Source organism: Ceratotherium simum, chromosome 1 (genome assembly GCF_057802395.1).
Source record: "Ceratotherium simum simum isolate JZ-2026a chromosome 1, ASM5780239v1, whole genome shotgun sequence".
NCBI lineage: Eukaryota > Metazoa > Chordata > Mammalia > Perissodactyla > Rhinocerotidae > Ceratotherium > Ceratotherium simum.
In genome coordinates, this window is record NC_141900.1 from 102,496,984 (window position 1) to 102,521,668 (window position 24,685).

Genomic DNA, 24,685 nt, shown 5'->3' on the forward strand with positions numbered 1-24,685 from the left:
GGTGAAAGGCAAAATATTCATGTCAAATTTTAAGGTAATTATTGCAAGAATAGAAATAAAATTTATAACTCCAACATAAAGAACTACAGTGGAATAAGGAAGTTATCGATCTAAAAGAAGGGAAAAGGGGAGAAAACAAGAAGCATGGAGAAAAAGAATTAAAATAGAAAATGCTAAATAAGATGGTAAAAGTTAATTCAAATAGCAATATAAAGCAGTATAATCTTAAAACCAAACTTGCCTGTAAGAGACTTATCAGACTCCATTTTTTAAAAGTGAATTTTGCTGTGGTGATTTACAAGAGATGCACCAAAATATAGAGACATAAAAGTTGGAAGTTTATAAAGAGGAAGAATGTAGGTATTTGAGGTAAATTCTAACCAAAAGATAGGAATAACCATATTAACATCATATATGGTAGATTTCTAAGGCGCTATTGTTAGGAATAAACATGGTTACTTCCTAATGATAAAAAGAACAATTCACCAGGAATATAGTTCCAAATTGGTATAATTGTTAACAGGGCCTCAAAATATATGACAGATATTTTAGAGAATTTAAGACAAATTGACAAAGCTATAATAAGGGCGATTTCAATAAAAATTTCTCAGTAATTAATAGATCACTAACAATATAGAAGATTCAAAAAACGGAATTGACCAGCTTGCTCTGACAGGTCCCTGTATCTAACAATTAGAGTGTGAACATTCTTTTCAAGCACTTATAAAGAAAATCACATATTCAGCTACAAATCCTCATCACATTTTAAAGAAACTTTATCAAAAAGATAACATTCTCATTAATTTTAAAATGAAATTAAAGGGTTTTTTTAAAGGTAAGAAAATAAAGTTTGGAAATGTAAAAAAATTCTAAATAAGTCTTAAGAGAACTAATAATGGAAAAAAGAAAATATAACTGAATAAGGAAAATACGTACCAGGCTTAGGTGATGCAGCCAAAGTGGTGTGGAGTAGAAAATCTGTAGTTTTAAATACTTACGTAAAAAGAACAAAGAGAGTGGGCCGGCCCTGTGGCTTGGTGGTTAAGTGCGCGTGCTGCGATGCTGGCGGCCCGGGTTCGGATCCCGGGTGCGCATTGAGGCACCACTTCTCTGTCCATCCTGAGGCCGAGTCCCACATACAGCAACTGGAAGGATGTGCAGCTGTGACATACAACTATCTACTGGGGCTTTGGGGGCAAAAAATAAAAATAAATAAAATCTTTAAAAAAAAAAAAGAACAAAGAGAGGAAATTACAAACTAATCCACCAAAACAGGGATTTATAGAAAGAGAGCAAATGTAAAGAAAGAAGTAAATTAAAAAGAACAGAAATAAAGATACAGTGAGGAAAATTAGTAAGGCCCAAACTGGTTCTTTAAAAAGACTAATAGACAAGCCTCTGGCAAAATTAATCATAAAAAGTATTTAAAATAAAGAAGGGGACAATAAAATAAGCTGGTTTTATTTTGTTTTTGTTTTTTTGAAGAGACAACAACTGGACAGTAGACTTGAAAAGTTCACTGAAGTGGACGGTTTTCTAGAAGTAGCAATACATATAGTGGGGAAAGGATAGACCATTTACTATGTAGTTTTTGAACCATTGCTTATCTATGCAGAGGAATATGAAATTACTTTTCTTCTTCATACTATATTCAGTTTTACTCAAGGTGGATTAGAAACCTCAATGTGAAGATCAGATTTAAAAGAAAATACAGTAGAATCATGTCAAAAATTGGGACCTGCCAAAAGGATCATTAGCAGGGCCTATCAACAAGAGAATAGATAAATTATTGTAAATCTACATTGTACAGTATCTTACATACAGCTGTAGCTATCTCAAATGTTAGAAACAAATGGCAAAAGCAAATGTACAACATACTACAGTTATAGTTAACAATTGTAATTACAATTTGTGTACTCTAAAATCTGATAACATGCAAAATAATTTCATGTGTAGTTACATAGTAAAATGTAAAAACGTTCACAGGAATGATATACACCAAATCATTGGGATTTTAGCCTCTAGGGAAAAAGGAAAGAGGAGTGGTATTAAGGAGAAGTACACAGTGTGTCAATTATAAAATGTACTGTTTCGTTTCGTAAAAAGTTGAGGGGAGGATTTGGATGGAATGAGACAAGCATGGAAATACAGTAAGATTTGTCCAAACTGGATCCTGAGTTTACGAGTTTGTTGTGTATTGTAATCTGTGATTCTCTCTACATTTGTTTGAAACGTTTAATAAAATGATTCATTGTTTTAAGGCATAGTTCTTTTGTTACTACTGAGGTTGAGGTTTTTTTAGGTTCTTGGCTATTCATACATGTTTCCTTTAGCTTTTGGATTTTCTGTTGGAATACTTTGCCCATGTTTCTGTAGAGATTAATCTTTTCATATTGTTTTAAATTACCTTAGTTTATTAAAGATAGTAACTTTGTTAAAGATACTTTTTACTAAAATATTTTCAGAATTTCAGATTAAGTATTTATATGACTTCACTTAGAAAGGCCTTCTCTAACCTGAGATCAGGAAAATGTTCATGTGTATTTTCTTTGTTTTATAGTTTCAGTTTGTATATTTAATTCTCAATCCATTTGTAATGTATTTTTTTTTTTTTTTAAGATTTTATTTATTTTATTTTTTTCCCCCCAAAGCCCCAGTGGATAGTTGTATGTCGTAGCTGCACATCCTTCTAGTTGCTGTATGCGGGACTCGGCCTCAGGATGAACGGAGAAGTGGTGCCTCGATGCGCACCCGGGATCCGAACCCGGGCCACCAGCATCGCAGCGCGCACACTTAACCACCAAGCCACAGGGCCGGCCCTGTAATGTATTTTAGAATATAGAATATTTTTTGAAATCACCTCTTGCCATAATGCCATTTATTGAATAATCTATCTTTGCCCACTAACTTGAAATATCTTTATATAGTAAGTTCTTAAATACACCAGAATATCCTGTTTTGTTGATTTTTCTTTCTGTCTGAATCAGTGTCTTTCTATTAATTTTATCAAAATAAAATACAAATAAACTGAAATAGTATTAAAGGTTATAACAAAATAGAGTGGTTCTCCGCCTTATCACCAGATGCCCCTTTCTCTATGCTGTCCTCTCCCCAGAGGCAGCTGTCTTAGACTTCAGCTGTTTCTTTGTTCATTACACCTGTCTGTCCTCAGTAGTGCGTGTGTTCTGCCCTTTGGGATTGATCAGTTTTAGACATCTGTGACTTTCTCTTGTAGCAGGAGGACTTGGTCTCTTGCACTGCCATTTCTTCTGCTTTTCTTCCTTCATCCTCAAAGTACAGCTTTGTTTAAATCCATTTATAAATAATTTTAAAATAAAATTTGGTTATTTTGATATTTATAATGTGTGCTTCTGGAAATATGCATAGCTAAGCATTGTAATAGACTGTGGTTATAGCTTTTTGTTTTTCCTGAAATAGATAATTGCTTTTTTCTTTTCATTTGCAACCTTTCCTTTGTACCAATTGCCAGTTCTTTTCATGCCTTCTAATACACTCAGGATAATTTTCCACAAGGTAAACGCATTAGATGATCTAGAAGGTCTAGTGTTTTCTTGACGACCTTCTTGCAGAATGTTCCATCCTCCTCGTGGGCTGGCTGCTTTCTAGGCTTGCGGACGAGCTTGTGAATGAGGCTGGTTGATGTTTAGCTTTATTGGTATGTGAATGGGATCTTTTTTCCGCTACAGTTTTAACAGGTTTTTGCTAATACGTTGGAAACAGTGATACTGAAATATTTTATGAGAAAAAGTATATTTGTATTAATCATTGTTGACATTGATGATAATGCACACTGATTTCCTTAACTTTTCTCCAAGTCACGTTTATAACTACTGCACAAGTGTTCACCAGTCAAACCAAGCGCGAGGGGCTGGCATCCCTCCTTCTAAATCAAAGAAGGGACAGACACCTGGGGGAGCTCAGTTTGTTGGCTTGGAATTATACAAACGACTTAAAGAATTTTTGAAGAATTACTTGACAAATCTTCTTAAGGTAAGATGTTTTACACATAGCCTGAGCATTTGTGATAGAAGGTAAAAAAGTAGTAGTGAAATGAATTCTAGCTGAAATGCTCAATCTTTCACTGTCATTTGTTCATTTTGGCATTGCCATGTGCATGAAGAGGTTTTGCTCTTGCTTAGTCTTTTACCTGTTTTGAAGATGAAACCTCCATAAGCCATTTTCTGGTTTTCAATTTGTTAAATTAGAAGTTTTTGATAGCCTTACATCATAATGGTACTTTCCTTAAATTACTAACCATTTTGTATTTGGTTGTTAGAAATTGATGAACCTTTTAGTTTAAAGCGTATTATGAACTCAAATTACCTATATTGTATTTTGAACCTAGTGTGCTGTTCAGTATCAAAATGTGTAAATGATCGTAAGGTTATCCAGCCTTTGGTAATCACATTTTTCTAATATAATCTTGCCTTTTACACATGGTCATATAGTGTATTTCAGAACTATGATGAAATTGTGCCCTTGGCTAGGATGGGTTTCACTACGAACATCCATTGCCTTCGAATGTGGGTTCCTCCTGCTCCGAGCCTTTCTCTTGGGCAGCGATGGAGTTTTTCCCCTTCATCTTCTGCCTTTTTCTTCCTCAGTCTCCATCCTCTGTAGCAAAGGCAGTGTGATGCCTTCCATTCAGCCACAGGATGGGCAAGGGCTCCTTCACCTGGTGCAACACATATTATATAGAGTGAGTGAAGACATCTATACTCTCTACCCTGGGAAATTTGTGCTCTCTGTGTACATATTTCAGAGATTTTTGATTTACACAGATAACAGGCAAAAATTTCAGCATGCTGCAAAATTGTTTTTCTTAATATATTTTACAGGATAATTGGAAGCTTAACATCATTCTAACAGACCACAGTCAATTAACCACAAATTGTGACTAAGATAGTATTTTCACATCCCCTAAACAGTATGTCTTGCATTAATGTCTTACTGAAGCCACTGTGTCCTTCATATTTTTATTCACAATACTTTGTAAAGTGAACACTGTAATTATTCTTTAGTATTATAGTGAAGAACAGTACATTGTGTTGTGTAAAAGTATTGATAGCCGTGCTATCAATGATATTTTTGCATTTTAAAAAAGGAATAGCTTAGCTTTACGTTTCGTAGTTCACTTATTATTATTTAAATTTAAATGAACAAAAATTTGGTTGTATCAAGATATGATCAGGTTTTCATATGGCTTGTTGGATCACTTGTGTGCCATATATTGGTGGAGCTTCAGTTCTGTTAAGCCTTCTTGGTCTGCAGTTGAAGACACTGAGGCTGAGCGGCGTTGCCGGGCTTGCCCAGGCGCTGTGTTCGTGGAGGAGCTGCCGCCCTCCTGGCTCCGCCTTGAGTGCTTTTCTGCTACAGCACATTCCAATGATCCTGCAGTTTAATGCTCAGTGTTTGAAGGGTGCTTACTTTGTAAATGTCATTACTATGTAAGAAAAAATTTCAAATTAGTTTCCTTCAAATGAAAATTTGTGGTTTAAGTTGTGGAAATCTCAGTAAAAATAATGTTGGTAAATGTACTTTTTCCTCATGAGGTCTTGTTAAGAAATATTGTACCGTTATGCTTATTTTATGTTTACAAAAATGCAACAGATTACCACAAAAAACTATAAAGTTTTATAATGTTAAGTAAATTTAATGAAGGACAAAGATGCATTAAAAAAACTAATAGTATTGGCCCCACGGTCTAAATTGTTAATAGGACATTTCAATTAATTTTTTAACAGAGAGAAAATATCAAAAATAAGGATGATTTTTAGCTAAATTTCTTATTTGTTGATAAAAAGGAATTACCCTCAAATTCTAAAAGTTCAGATTCTTTTTATGAGCGTATATGCATATTTAATACCATGAAAAAAGTTCCAGTTTGAGATAAGAGAATTTTAATAAAAATTCTTTCTTTAGTCCTCACAAGCTATATTCTTGTGAGAATTTGTATTAATGAGCATGTTTTTGTATACAAAGTAATTTAAAGAATTCATCTAAAACCATACACATCAATATATTTTAATGCAATAGATTTGTTTTTGTTAACGTTTATGTTTAATTTATCATGTGACAAATTAGTCATCTTACAGCTTTAGTTAACTTGTTTTTAGGATGGAGAAGATTTGATGGATGAGAGTGTACTGAAGTTCTACACTCAACAGTGGGAAGACTATCGATTTTCAAGCAAAGTGCTGAATGGAATTTGTGCCTACCTCAATAGACATTGGGTGCGCCGTGAATGTGATGAAGGACGAAAAGGAATATATGAAATCTATTCTGTAAGATTTTTTTTAAACACTTTTCAAATGTGTATTTTCTTAGTGATACATCATCCTTTCAGTAAGGGGATCTAGGCAAATATAAAGCTATTTTCAGAATAGTAGGCTAATTTCCTTTGATTTAATTTATCAACAAATGACCTTAAATACTTTGTGGCAATAAAGGAGAAGAATCAGTAGACTTGAGTTCTAAAATGCAACTTGCACACTTCTGCATTTACTGTTAGGTTTCTTCTTAAATTATTTGACCAGCTATGGGGTTTCTCCTGGAACTGTCCCAATTTTAGCACCGAAAGTCCTGTGTCCTGGGGGTGTCAGGCAAACCGGGTCCCTTACCTGAGACTCAGGCCGCAGTGATCAGCCCTTGTGGTCTTTTGTGGTCTGGGAGACTGCTTCAGGCAGAGGACTGTGTTGTGAAATTCCATTCTGCCCTCTCACTTTACAAAGTTACATTATGAGCAATGATATTTACAGGGTTTAAAATTTTGAGGGGTTTTTTTAGACTGTTTGAAAATAGATTTTGAAAAGGCAAAATTTGAAGTGTTAAATCATCTTCATTAATATGTTTCTTCAGGCGAGGAAGCTTTTTCTCACCCCTTGGTTTTCAAAGTGTGGTCCCCAAACCTGCAGCATTGTTGTCACCTGGGAACTTGTTAGAAATGCAAGTTATTGGGCCTCAGCCTAGGCTTACTTGGTTAGAAATTCTGGAGACGGGGCCCAGCAGTCTGTGGTTTAGCCCTCCAGGTGATTCTGATGCACGGGTCAAGTTTGAGAACCAGTGTTGTAAAGCAATTAAGGGAGGACTTCAAACAGTGGAACTGTCTGTCTGTCCGTAATGGGCTATCAGATACACAGACCTTTTTTGAACCAGTGATATTAAAATGTCAAGTTCTACATAATGAGATTATCTCCATGTCCAAGAATGTTGCTCTAATAGCAATACTTTGTTGCTTTACTTTTGAAAAATTTAATTAAAAGAAAAACATAATGTATCATAGATGCATGACAAATTTATATAGCTCAATTTCTGTACCAAACTGTTATTGCTTCATAATGGTACTTTGTTATATAGTTTTAACAAAACTTTCTAGATTTAGTGTTTTGACCTGAGCCTTTTGTACTTCCCCTTTTCCACTTATAAATGCTTTATTGAGACTGAAAGTTGTCAGTTTAGGAATCAGCATAATTTTGGTTGATTTCCTTTTGGAAGCCCGCTCAACCTAAAGCACCGCATATACCCAATAATAACATCACAGACTCCTAAAAATCGTTAGAATTTTTTAACATTTTGTGTACTACATTCAATAATAAAGAAAATATAAAGAAGTGCAAGTATACTTTACAGAGTATGTTTTTCAAGATTCAACTGCTTTTATTTTTTTATTTACTTTCAACATTCATACTTTCTACATCCTTAAATGCTGTAGTTACTATTTGGAAATAAAACATGCAGTGTAAATTTAGCAAAGGCCAATTAGTACTCCTATCTAGAAACAGTATGTCTTCTATGTGCTCTTCCAGTGAGCCTGTTGAATTTGTTTAAAGTTCAAATATCAGTCGACACGATGGAATAGTTCTCGCACAATGATCTCTCACTATATTTTCCAGAATCTCCAGAAGATGGGGTTGCTTTGTTACAAAATATAAAGTTTTACTTTTTTCCTAATAATTCTTTCTTCCTTTTTAATTATAGAAACCTTTTTAATTATAGAAAATTGTTGATTTCCTTTCAAGTCAACCAGAGGACATAAATTAATTTCATTATTGATGTACTGAAGTGATTCAGCAAGATTTTTTCCCTGACTCGGTTCCTCTGAACTTTCTGGTTTACCTTTCGTCCTTCTGTCTTATCTTGCCCAGCTCTTCTTCCTTCAAAGTGACAAATTATCCAGACTCAAATTATAGCTGTCTGTGGCTGTCTTAATTTAGAAAAATATTTGGAAAAAAGTTATTTTTAAAGGTGTAGTGTGTGTTGACTATAAGTTCATGGCCATGACGTTGCGTTTTTCCCACTGCCTCACTCCTGCATTAAAGAGGTCTGAAGAGTCAGAGAAGAATAGCAACAGAGAATTTGCACAGGGAGAAGTTATTTTCAAAACAGTCCCCCCGGGGTTACATTTCTCCTGAAAAATGAAGCCTTTCCCTTCCAGCATCTTTTTGGATATCATGGTTTCTTATTCTGAAATCTTATTTTTATTCTGATATTAGACTTGAGTATATTTTGTTCATGCTTTACTAAAAATATTTTTCTCCTAGATATTGCTTTGATGCTGTCTTTTTTTTTTTTTTTGGTAGAAATACCACTCAGTGAAAGTTCATTATGTAAATTAAGTTTACATATAATCTTTTCAGAAATATATATCTTACATAAACCTAGATTTATCTATGGTAAATTTGGAAATAATAAGTGATAGCATTTGTGTTTAAATGAGTTTCTCAACAGTTGTATTTGAGTGTTAAATTGTTATAAATTTGAACTTTACATTAACTGAATAATACCTCTGTCCACAAACAGTGTAAAAAACGTGTATGAATTATAACATGTCTCTTTTGGGGAGCATTTCTGTAGTAAGTTTCTGATGTAACCTCTGTGGGAATTTTAAAAAACTTTAAAAAATGCATCATATGCACACACCAACACATGAGTACAAGTAAAATGGGAAATTTGAATAATTTATGTATAATAAACTGCATCATTTAAAGTGTATAATAAACTGCATCATTTAAAGTGTACAGTTTAATGCATTTACATCAGTTTAATGCATTTACATTTGAATATGTGTATGAAACATAAATCACCATAATCAAGATACAGAACTTGTTAGATTTTTATAGTCTATTATTTATTTTACTGAGTATTAGGAAACCATGATGATAAGTGGAATTATCTTCATTAAGTGTGTTAGATCAAAAACTGGGCCAGGGAACAACTTTATAGATTGAATCCCCTGTTACCCTTTAAGCTATGTATGTTCTCCTAAAATCCAAATTTTCTCTTTATCTTAACTATTAAAATGTGAGCTTATAAACATTGTACTTTGATGCCTCTTGAAGTTGATAACTCAAGAGAGTGGCTTTTTGATTTCATCATAATGATAGATTTTGACCAAGTTATAATCTAGTAATATTGATAAATATAATCTGGAATTCAGGCTATTTCCTATGACTTCAGTCTTAGAAAAAGATGGTAAAAGTATAGACATTTTATGTTTTTCCTTTTTCTTTTCATCCAGCTTGCGTTGGTGACGTGGAGAGATTGTCTGTTCAGGCCGTTGAATAAACAGGTACCTACCTGTGTGAATGTGTATATGTTTTCCTTCTAAAACCCCTTCCAGAATTCATTTCTTAGCCATTGTCTCCCTCACTTCTTTGGACTGTCCTAAGAGTATCTCTCATCTTGCATTATTTAATGGATTTAAATGTTTAAGAGATATGTAGTAATGTAATACATGCTGTGGTCTGGAATGTACATATCTTTTTCCTGTATCTTTTCTAAAGGTAACAAATGCTGTTTTAAAACTGATTGAAAAGGAAAGAAACGGTGAAACCATCAATACAAGACTGATAAGTGGAGTTGTACAGTCTTACGGTAAATACATTTCCCTTTAATTTAGTCAGAGTTTTCATATCAAATGGCAATTATAACAATGCTCTAGCAGATTCAATTTCAGATATTTTAATATTTTCGAGAATATTGGTAGCATTTACAAAGGTCCACATAATTCTCTTTAAGTCAGTTTGTTTGTCTTTGAATTGTTTGATCTTTGTGCCTTAAGGAGATTTTGATGGACTAGACATTTGAATTAGTTTATTTTATTTATTTTTTTGTATGAGGAAGATCAGCCCTGAGCTAACATCTGCCAATCCTCCTCTTTTTTTTTTTTTTTCCTTGCTGAGGAAGACTGGCCCTGGGCTAACATCCGTGCCCATCTTCCTCCACTTTATATGGGATGCCGCCACAGCATGGCCTGACAAGCAGTGCGTTGGTGCGTGCCTGGGATCTGAACCGGCGAACCCCGGGCCTTCGCAGCAGAGCGTGCGCACTTAACCACTTGCACCACCAGGCCGGCCCCTGAATTATTTTATTTTTTGCTCTCATACTGAATTACTGGATATATAATATGATAGCATGTCATTAATGGAGCTGAATGATAACCAGAAATCTATTATCAGCTTAAAAATTTGAGATTGAGAAACGAATAAAGTAATATAATGTTTTAAAAACTTAGGTAGTGTTGTATTTCTTTGAAAGTTTAAAATTAGCCATTTTTATTACTTTTAAGTTTTTAGAAATATGAAGATTCTTTAAATGAACTTCACGATAACTTTGAAGTATGCCTGGCCATGGGTCAGAATTACGTGCTTTTATATGTCTTAGATTTGTTTTCTTTTTTCTTTTATTGAAACAGTGTACTTTAATACTAGTGAATAACAGATTTACCTTATGCCCTGCCATTTCACATTTACCTTTTAAGCATAACTTAAACTGAATACTACATCCAAGTATATTCTGTAAAATATAACAGAAAATAGGATAATTAACATATAGCTCATATTTATTTCTAGTGGAATTGGGGCTGAATGAAGATGATGCATTTGCAAAGGGCCCCACGTTAACAGTGTATAAAGAATCCTTTGAATCTCAGTTTTTGGCTGACACAGAGAGATTTTATACCAGAGAGAGTACTGAATTCTTACAGCAGAACCCAGTTACTGAATATATGAAAAAGGTAAGCTTAAATATAGTGCTTATAAGTACACAAGTTAAAATAGTTACTGCTACTCAAATGAATTATTCTTTTTAGTATATGTAACTTTCTTCACAAGTCAGTTCTTGGGCAGTGGCATCCTGTAGTGTCGGTAGCAGGTGCAAATGCTTCTCCCAATTCACCAAGAAGCTTTTGTGAATTAATTTGATAACCATGGCTCAGTGTCCTTACCTGTTCTAAGGATGTACCTGTAACAGCTCTATGACTTGCATGTTTTGTGAACTGTCTGTCCTAGAGTGTATATCTGTATCTAACGGGAACCACAGTCTTGATGTCAGTGAGGAAATAAGTTTTTAAGAAACAAATGTTATCAGATTTGTAGACTTCAAGCTTTTGTTTTTTTTGCTTCTGAAATATCCCCATACAATCTAGAACACAGCCTTCAAGTTTGTATCAGAGGAGAGGTCCTTCTGAAACTACCGAGTCTAAATCCTAGTATAGGGGAAGATCCAAGAGTGGTCTCTGTATCGTAAGTCTTTTTCTGTACTAAGTGATGTTATAGTGAAGTTCTAGTGTCATTGTTTTTTGTTCTCTTTCTTGGGAATATAGATATCCTGAACTTATGCTCTGAGCAATGGCCTAGGTCAGAAGTCAGCAAACTTTTTCTCTGAGGGGCCAGGTAGTAAATATGTTAGACTTTGTGCGCCCTGTGGTCTCTACCACAACTGTTCACCTGGCCGTTGTCGTGCAGAAGCAGCCGTGGCAACATCTGAACACCTGAGGGTGGCCGTGTTCCAGTACAGTTTTACCTGCAGTCAGGATTTGGCCCACGGCTGTCGTTTGCTGACCCCTGACCAAGGTGTGCAGAGAGATTCCAGGGGATCTGGCGCTGACTGTGTTGTTGCCTGCTTTGCCCTTTGTTCTCTATTTGCTTGGAGAGCGAGTGGACTGCAGAGTCACTTCTCCATATGCTGAAATGGAAAGTCAGTGAGTCAGCTCACTCAATAAGAGCAACAGCTCCCCTCTCTAGCCACGTAGAGCAAGTTCTGCACGATTCGTTTGTGGTGTTCCGGGGGCATTTTCCCAGAGGAGCTGGTGATTATAGGTGGGCCTCAGAAGCTTGAAGTTGAAAGTCCTTGACAAATCAATTTCAGATATCTCAAAACCTAATGAAAACAGAAGTATTACACTTGGAATAGTAATACTTCTTCGTGTATATTTATCGGTTAAATTAGCTTTTGATTGCCAACCTAGAACCTAACCAGCTCATTCAGAGTTTCAAACAGCTGCCTCACAAATGAACTTTTGAAACATAATCTGTTTTGAGTCTTAGCATTGCCTGTTATTTCATTTTTTTAGTTTGGCAGTGTAGTTTTCATAAACACATCTTTTATTGAACTCTATTATATTTGGTGATTCTTTGTTTTAAAAGTGGGGCCTTTTGTCAGGGTACACATTGACAAGAGTGGTGCAAGCCTCTTCTTTTTACGGACTTCTTAATGAATTGCGGTCATCTCGGTTATCTGCGCTGAGGAGGGCGGTGGTACTCTCGTGCAACGAAATCAACTTTTTAGGCCAGAGCTACATGAGCACTCCCAAAGCAGGGAAATCTGTCTTTAAAATCAGGCCTGGAACTAAAGGCAACTTGAGAAGCAAAGATTTCCAACGGCCTGGATGTTTTCCACCCAGCATGAGCCTGTCTTCAAGGGAGCAGCCTGCTTCCTTCATCTTGGTTCTCTTAGAGGGGATTGCTTTCTAGAGGAGTTAGAAGTTTGGCCCAAATCCAGTTTAATCTTAGAAACATGACTTCAGTCACATTCTGGAAGTCCATAATGCAGAGAATCTATAAACGTAAAGTTGGGATTTAACCGTGTAAACAGTTCTACTCTTAACTATTGCCTTACATCTCAAACGGGACTATGAGTCTAGTTTTAAATCCCCACTCTACCATTTGCTAGGGTATTGACCTTAACTTTTCTGTTCCTCAGTTTTCTCATCTGTAACTTGGGGATAATTTTTTTATTATTAGATGTGAAATATATTATATTTGGTACTTGGCAGAGAGCAAGCATGATGTGTTTGGTATTACACACATACATGGTTAAGAACCTTCAGTATATGCCTGAGAATATGTAAAACCACAGGATAAAAAGTGGCACATTTTATTCAATAACTTAAGGAGAAATTATGTTTATATTAAAATATTCTATCAGGAAATAGAATACAAAACTCATGAACAATATTGAGATAAAACATTAGCCTTCAAGAAATATTCTGCTTTTAGAAGCCAGTTTGGGCTAGATTTGCGAATTCTCTGGTTGTCTATGTTCCCTTTTCTGTGTTGTTAGGAATGTTTTAGTGGAAACACTCGAGAATCGTTGGCTTCTCTTTCTACGGATGGCTTCCATGAGTGAACAGCCCTAGCCACATTAGTGTTTTTAACGTATCTGTCTCGTGTGATTGAGACTAATCTGAGCTACAAAAAATATGTATGACTGTTTGAGGTTTCTAATGTCATAAAAAAAAACTTTTGAAAATATGCCTTACTTCAGTAATTTGCTTCTTTTGTCTGTCTTTTCATTTTGTTTTTACTGCGAACTGATCCTAATAGAATTAATAGAGATAATCTTTAATTGATTAATTTTATTTAGTCATTTTAAATTTGATATTGGTGTTCTGATACAGTTTATGAGCCACGTATAGCGACGATCAAGAGCTCATTTGACTTCAACACAGTGTAAATGGCTGTCCTTCCTAAACCGAATGCCACAACACCTAGGACCTTGGTATCTTTTCCTGTGTATGAAATAAGCTATCACTAAAGCCCCTCTGACCTTGAATGTTTTGTAATCACTTAGGTACCAGTTTGCTCTTCCTTCCCCTCTTGGCCCTGCAGGCCTGGTCTGTAGAATGCTACTCCTTTTTGTAGGACAAGAGCTGGAAACAGTGCCCCCCAGAGAATGACTCAGCAGTGACACCAAAGCCTTATCTTTCATCTGGGAAGGGGTAAAAGTTTGTTGTAGGAGAAAGCAGAGTTTCTAAGGGATGAGCTTATGTGGCCCAAGGTGATTATGTTCTTCCAGGAAACAGAGGTCACTTAAACAAAACAGAAAAAGTGGTGCTTTTTGGTTTGCATGTCCTGTATTTCATCAGCTTTTGTTCTTGAGGTGTCGTCAGGCTTAATGAAACATTAAATATGAAGCAGCGGTTTCTTAACTTAGAACTGCTGAGTTAAAGCATGTAAAGGTCTCTTATTGTTTTTTGAAGTAACTTTGTAATCTGGAAAAAAATTCACATTAATTGTCGACTTTTTGGAAAATACAAATACCATAAACCTATAAGCTTGGGACACTGTTGATGTATGTAAAACCAAATTAGAATAAAGCTGTTGGGTTTTTTTTGTTTTTTGGGGGGTTTTTTTTGCTGAGAAGATTCGCCCTGAGCTAACATCCGTTGGCAATATTCCTCTTTTTTTGCTTGAGGAAGATTCGCCCTGAGCTAACATCTCTGCCAGTCGTCTTCTATTTTGTATGTGGGTCGCCGCCACAGCATGGCCGCTGACAAGTTGTGTAGGTCCATGCCTAGGAACCGAACCCAAGCGCTGAACTTAACCACTGGGCCACGGGGCCAGCCCCACTATAGCTTTTTTTGTAACCTGTTTTTTTCACTAATTTGCTATATTAACATATTTTACACTTATTTATTTTATTGGATAATAGTATTCCATTAACAAAATATGCTATAATTTAATTACTTCTGGTTTTTCAGAGATCATTATATATTAAGGATATTGGCCTTTTGATACATTCTGCAGATATTTTCCAAGTTTATTTTGTCGTCCACATTTAACTCTATTTAGAATGTATAATAAGGTTCTAACTTCTGTTGTTTAAACTGTTGTCCCATTGATAGTAATTCATGACAGCACAGGTCCTGCCTGGTCATTTTTTCATTTTATGTTTGCTTGGCTCTTGGATGTTTATTCTTCCAGTTGAATTCTTCTAGATTTCTCCAAAATTATATCAAATTTTAAAATCATTTTGGAGAGTATTGACATTTTTACAATACAAAATGCAGTTTTTATCTCTTTATTCAGATCACCTGAATAATTTGGAATTACCGTTGAAATTTCTTTGGTTCCTTGGTGATGCTTTATACCACACGTATTTCAGGTGATATATTGTAAAATATACTGACTTTTATTAATTTTGCTGCTCTGTTAAATTGCATCTTTGTTTTCCTCTCTTCCTTGAAGGGAAATGTAAGAAACTGAGAGGCATAAATAATCCAGTAGGTTTCAGAGGTGCATATTCAGTGATTGGCAAGAGAAAGCCATGATGTTTTTCTTTAAAATTTTTTAAAGAAAAGTCTAATTACCCCAATTATTTTCATGTGATCATCTCAGGGACTATATTTATGTGACTCTTGACTTCAAGTAGCTTTCAGTCAAAAATAGTGGTTCTTGGTATCCATGTGTAGGAGAAGATCCATACGTTTCTCAGAGTGTCAAAGAGGGATATTACTTCCAAAAGGGGAAATACCACATATCCAAAGGAAGAAAATGTTGCGACATTTGAACTGTTAATAATGATGACCTTGCTAAGTCACTTAAAGAGGACTTGGAAATGGAAATATATATTGCAAAGAAAATGGAGCACATCAGTGACTGCTTAAAATATGGTTGGCATTCACCCTAAAATCAAAGAACCCCTTCCCTTTTTTCTTAATCATATTTTATTAGAGCAGGTTTGTGAGTTTAATTTGCCCTTATTCATGTAACAATTCTTTAAAGACAAATGCAAATCATTCACTTCTATTAATTCCTATAGGCAGAGGCTCGTCTGCTCGAGGAACAACGAAGAGTTCAGGTCTATCTTCATGAGAGCACACAAGACGAATTAGCAAGGAAATGTGAACAAGTGCTCATTGAGAAACACTTGGAGATTTTCCACACAGAATTTCAGAATTTATTGGATGCTGACAAAAATGAAGGTGAGCCACTAAGACTCAAAACATGTAGATATTTATTACAATCTGCGGTTTTAAAATTGCATGAAATTCTAGACTCAGAGTTGACAGCATTACCAACATCAGTCATTTGTAAAAAGATTAATGTATGAGTGTGCATGTGTGTTTCCTTTTTTTTAAATTGAAGTGTAGTTAATATTCAATATTATATTAGTTTCAGGTGTACAACATAGTGATTCGACATTTATATACATTACAAAATGATCACCATGACAAGTCTAGTAACTGTCACCACACACAGTTATCGCAGTATTATTGACTGTATTCCCCATGCTGTACATTACATCCTCATGACTTATTTACTTTATAACTGGAAGTTTGTACCTCTTAATCCCCTTCACCTCTTTCGCCTGTTCTACCACTCCCCTCCCCTCCGGGAACCACCAGTTTGTTCTTTGTACCTATGAGTTTGTTTCTATTTTGTTTTGTTCATTTGTTTTGTTTTTTTTAGATTCCATGTAAGAGCAAAATATGATATTTGTCTTTCTCTGACGTATTTCACTTCATGTAATACCCTCTAGGTCCATCCATGTTGTCACAAATGGCAAGATTTCACTCTTTTTGGTGGCTAACTGTGTGTTTATGTGTATGTATAATACCACATGTTCTTTATCCATTCATCTATGGATGGGCACTTAGGTTGCTTCCATATCTTAGCTACTGTAAATAGTGCTGCAGTGAACCTGGGGGTGCATATATCTTTTTGAATTAAAGTTTTTGTTTTCTTCCGATAAATACCCAGAAGTAGAATTGCTGGATCATATGGTAGTTCTGTTTTTAATTTTTTGATGGAACCTCCATACTGTTTTCCATAGTGGCTGCACCAATTTACATTCCCACCAACAGTATACAAGGGTTCCCTTTTCTCCACATCCTCACCAACACTTGTTATTTGTTGTCTTTTTAATAACAGCCATTCTGACAGGCATGAGGTGATGTCTCATTGTAGTTTTCATTTGCATTTCCCTGAGGATTAGTGATGTTGAGCGTCTTTTCATGAGTCTGTTTGCCATCTGTATGTCTCCTTTGGAAAAATGTCTGTTCAAATCCTCTGCCCATTTTTTAATTGGATTGCTTATTTTTTTGATGTTGAGTTGTATGAGTTCTTTATATATCTTGGATATTAACCCCTTATCAGATATATGATTTGCAAATATCTTCTTCCATTCGGTAGGTTGCCTTTTCGTTCTGTTGATGATTTCCTTCGCTGTGCAAAAGCTTTCTAGTTGGATGTAGTTCCATTTATTTATTTTTGCTTTTGTTGCCTCTGTCTAAAGAGACAGATCAAAAAAAATATTGCTAAGACCAACGTCAAAGAGCTTACTGCCTGTGTTTTCTTCTAGGAGTTTTATGGTTTCAGGTCTTACATTTAAGTCATTAATCCATTTTGAGTTTATTTTTGTGTATGGTATAAGAAAGTGGTGCAGTTCCATTCTTTTGCATGTGGCTGTCCAGTTTTCCCAACACCGTTTATTGAAGAGACTGTCTTTTCCCCATGGTATGTTCTTGCCTCCTTTGTCGTAGATTAATTGACCTTATAAGTGTGGGTTTATTTCTGGGCTCTGTCTTCTGTTCCATTGATCTGTGTGTCTGTTTTTGTACAGTTTTAATTACTTATAGTATAGTTTGAAATCAGGGAGTGTGATACCGCCAGCTTTGTTGTTCTTTCTTTCATTAATTTTCTTTCATTTCTTTAATTCTTTCTTTCTTTCATTTTCTTCTCAAAATTGCTTTAGCATGTATGTACGTCGCTGTATATTGATTTAAGGCCTCTGTAGAGTGTTTTGGGTATGACTTTGGGGGAAGAGCATCTTTTCAGTTTAATTTGGAATATAACTTCTTCCATACACTTTTAGCATTAAATGATTCTATGCCTGATTTTTTTCTTGAGTATTTTCCTTTTGAAAATTCTTTAAGATGAGAAGGCTAGTATTTGGTAAAAGTATTTCCCTTACCACCCTCTCATGTTTTACTGAGATGTGTTAGGAGCTCAATACAGGATTGATGTTTGGATTCAGGATTTTTCTTCTTTGGTCCTTGTAAATTAACCATATGCCATACATATATTAAATGAAGAATTTGGGGCTTTTTGTGACTCATTTGTATAGTTGAGATGGAGATTCATAAATACTCCTTAAATTTATTCATTTTTTTAATAGATATTTGCCTGTTATGTGTCAGGCATAAATAATATCTCAATCTTGAGAATTTTAGGAAGCATCAGATGTAGTTCCTGATACAAAGATGTTTTTTCTCTATTCTGTTAATGGTTTCTCATAGTAAGGGGAAAAATAAATGTTTACAATAGCGTAACTTCATTTTTACTTTCAGCTAAATATACTAAATACAAAATATTTGGTTATAATTAAGTTCTTTTGATTATTAAGGTCTGAAAACACTGTTATTTTATTTCAGGGTATCTTTCATCTCAATATAGATACATACTTAGTGGAATGGATATGCAGAGTTTGTTTCAGTGCGTAAAGGTGGCACCTTCTTCTTTCAGATTTGGGTCGCATGTATAATCTTGTATCTAGAATCCAGGATGGCCTAGGAGAATTGAAAAAACTTCTGGAGACACATATTCATAATCAGGGTCTTGCAGCAATTGAAAAGTGTGGAGAAGCTGCTTTAAATGTAAGTACTGTTTAATTGAAAATTGGTTGGGCCTAACCATCACCACTCATGAACTATAGACATGTGTTGTGCATTTCATTTACCAATCCAAGTGGTAAGATTTTTACTAGAACTTTCAGAGAACCTTGTTTTGGCTTTTTAAGGTAGAAGGTTCACAAACTTTTGTTAAGTAAATACATCCACAAACTTTTCTCTGGCACTTTTTAGGCATTAAGGATGTCATTTCTTTATTTTTATTTCTTCTCACAATTACATTCCTTGCACTAGGAGAGAGAAGATTCTTCCATAGAGAGAACAGGGTAAAGCCTCCTAGAAATGTGGCTCTGGCGCGTAGAATATTCCTGCTAGGTTATCTATAATTCAGGTAACAATTTTACATAGAAAGTATCATGTGTTTCTAAGAGACAGGTAAGTTCTCTCAGTTTGTCCCTATTGCGAACTTTAATTTTGATAGTGTCTGGAGAACTAATGGAGAAGAAAAGTTTCTAAACACAAGTTTGTTCTTATGTCTGAATCAGAAAACTGTTTATCTCTCTGATTTGATTGTTTAATATTAATTATTTTTGACAATAGTATCTTTAATATGTTTTTAAAATTTTTTATTTCCCAGTTATCTCTGGAAGATGCCTTTTCCACTTTTAGTTGTAGGGGTTGCTGCCTCACTCGTTGCCACATCCATGAGTTTTTAGAGGGAGTGTGCGCCCCCTCCTTAAGGTTTATAAAATAATTAATCTTGCACTTACAGATGGAAGGGAGCTGGCTGAGTAGTGGATTCTGGGGAGTCACTGTCAGCTTAAGCACTGACACTCGGTGCCGTGACAGTGGAGTGGCTGAGAGCAGACCCCGGACATCAGTCTGGGCTCAGATCACTGCATGATGCTGCTGCTGACTTGCTTTTCCTAACTATGTCAGTTGTTAAAAAATGGAATAACGATAGTGACGCCTCATAGGGGTTTTGTGAATAAATAATACTTGTAAAGTGCTTATTAAGTCTGGTTATGTAAGTGCTCGTCATTGATGACTGCAGCTTGTCCGAGTGTGCACGATTTTAATTTTTAAAACTGATTTAAAAATTGTCCTTACATCTTGAGGACTTTTCTTATTTCCAAACTAAATGTTCCGTTTTAAAGGGCCTGATACGCACACACATGTACACGCATGTGCACATGTTGTTCAGAAGGGGCCAACTTGATGAAGATATCTTTTCAGTAAGGTTGGGTGTTTTAACAGTTGTTAGTTCAGAACTCTCTTTAGCCGTATGGGCAGCAGAGCCAAGTAAATGACTTCACTTTCCTTGAAATGAGTTAAGTGGGTGAGTCTGTTATTTCATCAGACGTGGATTAGAGTAGTAGATTTTTGGAACAGGTTTTGCTTTTTCATGTAAACCGTTATATATTAGATATGAGATTGGCCTTAAGGGACTTGTGTTCTAGGTAAATATAGTTAGATTAAAAATAAATACTATAAATTGCATTTTCAGTTACCTTGTTTTCTCTTTCTTTTGGATACAATCAGCTGCCTGATTGACTTGTCAGTGAGTCTCAAATGTGACGTTTACCTTTCCACAGCCAGTTAAAGCAAAAGTCTACCTTCTAAGTGAAATCGTTTCTCTGTTTGTGGGAACTTCATCTGTCAGTAATAGCACAAATAAACTGTATTTACCAGCAGTTATATTTTACTGGAAATTAAGCTGTTAAAGAGTACTTTTATTACTTAAATGTAACTGATAAACATGAATTTAAAAATCAAAACAAGGTTTTTCCCCCATGAAGAATATTATATATAGCTTAGTAAACTTGTGTTGTATCTGCCTTAACTTTCAAAAGTCAGAAGTTTCTTTTTTAATACATTATTGTTTATAATTACTTTTTCGATAAAAACTTTTTATATTGAACTCGGGAAACTGTGGTTTTTTAAATCATTGTTCTTGTGAGGAAAGTGTTTATTTAGGAAAGCAAATACTTTTTCTATTTTCTGCAAAAGGAGTTTTTTCCTGAATTTCCAGTTTATTCTCTTATTTCTGAAGTTTCAATTGACTCACAAGTTTGCAGTGCCATCTGACTCGTGGGTGTCTTGCACAACCTTTCCCGATCTGGTTTTACCTGCTACCTCTATTCGCCAGTGATGGGAAAGCACACGAAACTTGAAGAAGCTCAAGAGCGAGCATGTGTCCCCAGTTCTTAGTCTGGCACACAGTAGGTGCTTAAATACCTGTTGTAAGAAAGAATAAATACAGCTGCTAAAACATAAATAATTTTAAACAGGTATTAACTTTTATCACATATGTGGTAAATGTAAAAGATAAATTGTAACCCAAACCATGATGGTTTTCCATAACCCACTAATATTGGGAAAAAAGCAGAGAAAAGAGATTGCTTGAATTAGTAAAAAAATTACAATTATTACACATAATTGTAAGTGGAATGATTTTGAGAACACAATTTTTTTTTTTTTTTTTAAAGATTTTATTTATTTATTTTTTTTCCCCCCAAAGCCCCAGTAGATAGTTGTATGTCATAGCTGCACATCCTTCTAGTTGCTGTATGTGGGACGCGGCCTCAGCATGGCCGGAGAAGCGGTGCGTCGGTGCAGGCCCGGAATCCGAACCCGGGTCGCCAGCAGTGGAGAGCGCTCACTTAACCGCTAAGCCACGGGGCCAGCCCAAGAGAACACAATTTTTAAAGTTTGAAAATTTTTGCCTAATTGAGTTGAATCATAGTGTATTAGAATCATTTATAATTAGCATATTAAATGCCACGGAAGGCACTGCTTAACTGATTTTTTAAGGACTGAAAATTTCTTAAGTTATCTAGTCCTATGATTCCATTTTATACCATCAGTTTGGTTAGAAAACCAGTTTTATTGCTAATTACTCTGGCCTAGACTGAAATTATTACGTTTCAAATTTATAATGTGATTTTTTTGTGTGTGTGTGTGAGGAAGATCAGCCCTGAGCTAACATCCATGCCAATCCTCCTCTTTTTGCTGAGGAAGACTGGCCCTAAGCTAAGATCTATTGCCAATCTTCCTCCTTTTTTTTTTCCCCAAAGCCCCGGTAGATAGTACATCGTAACTGCACCTCCTTCTAGTTGCTGTACGTGGGACGCGGCCTCAGCATAGCCGGAGAAGTGGTGCGTCGGTGCGTGCCAGGGTCCGAACCTGGGCCTCCAGTAGCGGAGCACATGCGCTTAACCGCTAAGCCGCAGGGCCAGGCCTATAATGTGATTCTAGTAATATTTTTTGTGTTAGAAACTTCAAAATCTATTTAAGAATTTTCTTAAGACTTTTTTTTGTAATTAAAACAGATTTTAAAATTAAAGGCTATTCCTGGAGGAATTAAAGGCTTCTATAGCTGGAGCAAGGGGAATCCCCCTCGTGGTGTCTCCTTCTGTTTCCCTGAATAAGAATTGGCAGTCCTCCTCCGTGAGGTGTAACTGAAAGAGAGCCCTTCACACACGTGCTGTTTTCAGGTGTGCTGTTTCTTGTACCTGCCCCGACACGCAGGCCAGTGAACACCCCAGGGATGGAGTCGGGATCAGGACTCCTCTCAGAATCCTGGAAGGTGTCAGGCTGAATGCGCTGAAGTGGCTCAGTGTGGGTCCATCCTCCCCACCGTGGTGCAGGATTCCAGCGTGTTCGGAAGAGATCTCCCCAGCCTTTAGGACATTCATGCTTAACTAATGTGCTGCAGGATTGCGCTGGGGCACCAGAAGGACTTCAGGAACCTTGTACACAAAGAAATACTCAAGGATGGATTTAAAACTGGTTTAGAGCTGAGGGAAGGATCAGATAAATAGTTTTTAATAGGCAAGTTTGTTTCATAGGCAAGTTACCTCATACACGGCTTCTGGACTGAAAAGAGAGAGTGGGGGCAGCGTGGTAAATTGTCACGTTCTACATGGCATTAAAATTCTTTTGGAAGTCAAAAATTTGAAAGATCTTTTGTGCTTACATAGATGGGCCAAAGCACTATAAATGTGTTCAGTCATTGGCAATATAGTAACTGTTTTGTAGAAAAATAATCTGTATTAAAATATAGGAGGAGGATGGGCCCCATCCACTTAGGTCTTAGGGAGCAGCATCTTGAAAGCAGAGCCCTTACCTTCAGGTGTTCGTTTAAAAAGATTGAAGCCCATGGTGTGGCTGGCCTTGTGCTAGGTTCTCAGTATGTTTTAACCTACCAAAGCAACTAGCCGCAGGATGCTGGCTGGTGTTATAACTCAAAGGGCCAACAAATGTGCAGATGAAATTGGAATCATCGTTTTCATTCAGTCAGCAAGCGTTTATGGCATTCCTGTGATGGACTTGATGTCAAGCATTCCGAATTGGAATGCCTCACCTTTGTCTTCTCATCACATCTCCATGACCTCGTCTGCCTAGTTTAGTGACTGTATTGCAGGTCCATTTTAAAACTCACATCTTCCCTCCTCCGTTCCTTAGCACAGAGTTGGCAGCTGTCTAGTATGTGACCCTGCCTTCATCCCTTGCCCATGGCAACATTAGTAATCTAGTGTGGTGTAACCTGCTGAGTCTGGATGCAGCCCGAGTCCTCTCGGACCAGCAGGCAGCCCGCCTGTGAGCCCCGCCTCAGCAGCGTGTTGTCTCCACTGTGTCCCCTCTGATGAGTAGACTGTGGACATGCCACTTTCCTTCATTCTCCAAGCCTTTTCTGTCCAGTCCCAGTGCTGCCATCTTAATCCGCGCCCCATCACTTTGTTTCCCAAACGGTCTTCTGACTCTCCCATTCCTGTTCATCCTTCATAATGCTTAGCAGTTTAGTCTTTCAAAAATACTACTTAATGCATTAACAATTTTACTCCACATTCTTTATTCTCTGTTTTAAAGAAAGCAAAATAAAACCTCTTCCCTACGATAATAAATCTCCAATATTGTATCAAAATCCTCTTCTGATTTGTCCCCATTTTCATGAGCCTCGTCTTCTAGTGAAATTGTGCTATCCTCCTTCGTCCCAAATACATGTCCTTGCTTATATTCATGCCTCATCTCTGCCTGTGATGCAGTCCTCCCTGCTTTCTGCTGCTTTGACCTGTGTTTAAGGCCAGCTCAAATCCTCTTTCCTCAAGAGAGCTCTCCACTAACTATTCCAGCCCTCAGTGATTGTACTCCCGTCCTAAACCCTATGGCATTTATAAAAATCTTTCATATGCCACTTTATATTTGTGTATAACTTCTGTGTGTCCTGTCACTCCACTGTCGATTGTAAATCCCTTGAGAGTAAAGCTAACACCTCATTATAGTTTTATATTCTTTATAGTTTTAGTGCTAGCATCTTAGGCAACTACAGTTATTCATTGATGATGGTGACGGTAATTATGATGGTGAAGAGGAAGAGCCATCTGCTCAGTGGCCGCCATCTCCTTTCCAGTTGTGTCTTCCATTCCTCTTTGTCCTCATTTTATCCATCATCTAAACTGGGATGCTCACTGTTCCTTAAATATGTCTTGCTGTACCTTCCTAGTTCTTCTCTCTGCTCAGATACGTTCCTTCTTTTTTCTACATAATAAACACCTGTTTATCTTTCAAAACCCAGTTCAAATGCCATTTCTTCCATGAAGCCTTTCTAATCACCCCTTTGAAATAAATGTCTTCTGCAAGGATGGCTTGATCCATCTTTGTTCCCTCAGAGCTTAGCACAATGCCCTGTACAGAATAGGGTCTCAGTACGCCTATGTTTTAATATACTCCTCATTGTTCCCAGCAGGATTTGGAGCTGCTTACACAATATGTAAAAGACAATAGGATGAATGAAATAAAACAGAGAGTAGCAAAATAAGGGCAGGAGACACAAACGAAGCCAAGTGTAAGATAGTGCTCCAAGTGCCGGCAGTGAAGCTTAGTGCTCTTGTTAGAAGTGAGTCACAAATTTGCCTCCAATTTTTCCCAGTCAGCGCAGAGAGCTTGCCAATAAAGACAGTCAGCTCCTTGATTCATAGTGATCACAAAGAGTAAGCCTGTAACTCAGAAGAATACCTTTATTGGCATTCG

The 24,685-nt window shown here is 36.3% G+C and overlaps 1 protein-coding gene across 3 annotated transcripts in view; it reads left to right on the forward strand.

Annotated features, from left to right (window-relative positions):
- The window catches only part of CUL1 (cullin 1), a 99,536-nt gene that overhangs the window by 50,928 nt on the left and 23,923 nt on the right, over nucleotides 1-24,685 (forward strand). For all 3 annotated transcript variants that reach the window (XM_087432310.1, XM_087432304.1, XM_087432296.1), the window contains exons 3-9: nucleotides 3,837-4,011; nucleotides 6,138-6,305; nucleotides 9,539-9,589; nucleotides 9,804-9,894; nucleotides 10,872-11,035; nucleotides 15,844-16,006; nucleotides 18,549-18,679. In XM_087432310.1, coding sequence (XP_087288436.1) covers nucleotides 3,837-4,011; nucleotides 6,138-6,305; nucleotides 9,539-9,589; nucleotides 9,804-9,894; nucleotides 10,872-11,035; nucleotides 15,844-16,006; nucleotides 18,549-18,679 — 943 coding nt within the window. The remainder of the gene's footprint in view (nucleotides 1-3,836; nucleotides 4,012-6,137; nucleotides 6,306-9,538; nucleotides 9,590-9,803; nucleotides 9,895-10,871; nucleotides 11,036-15,843; nucleotides 16,007-18,548; nucleotides 18,680-24,685) is intronic.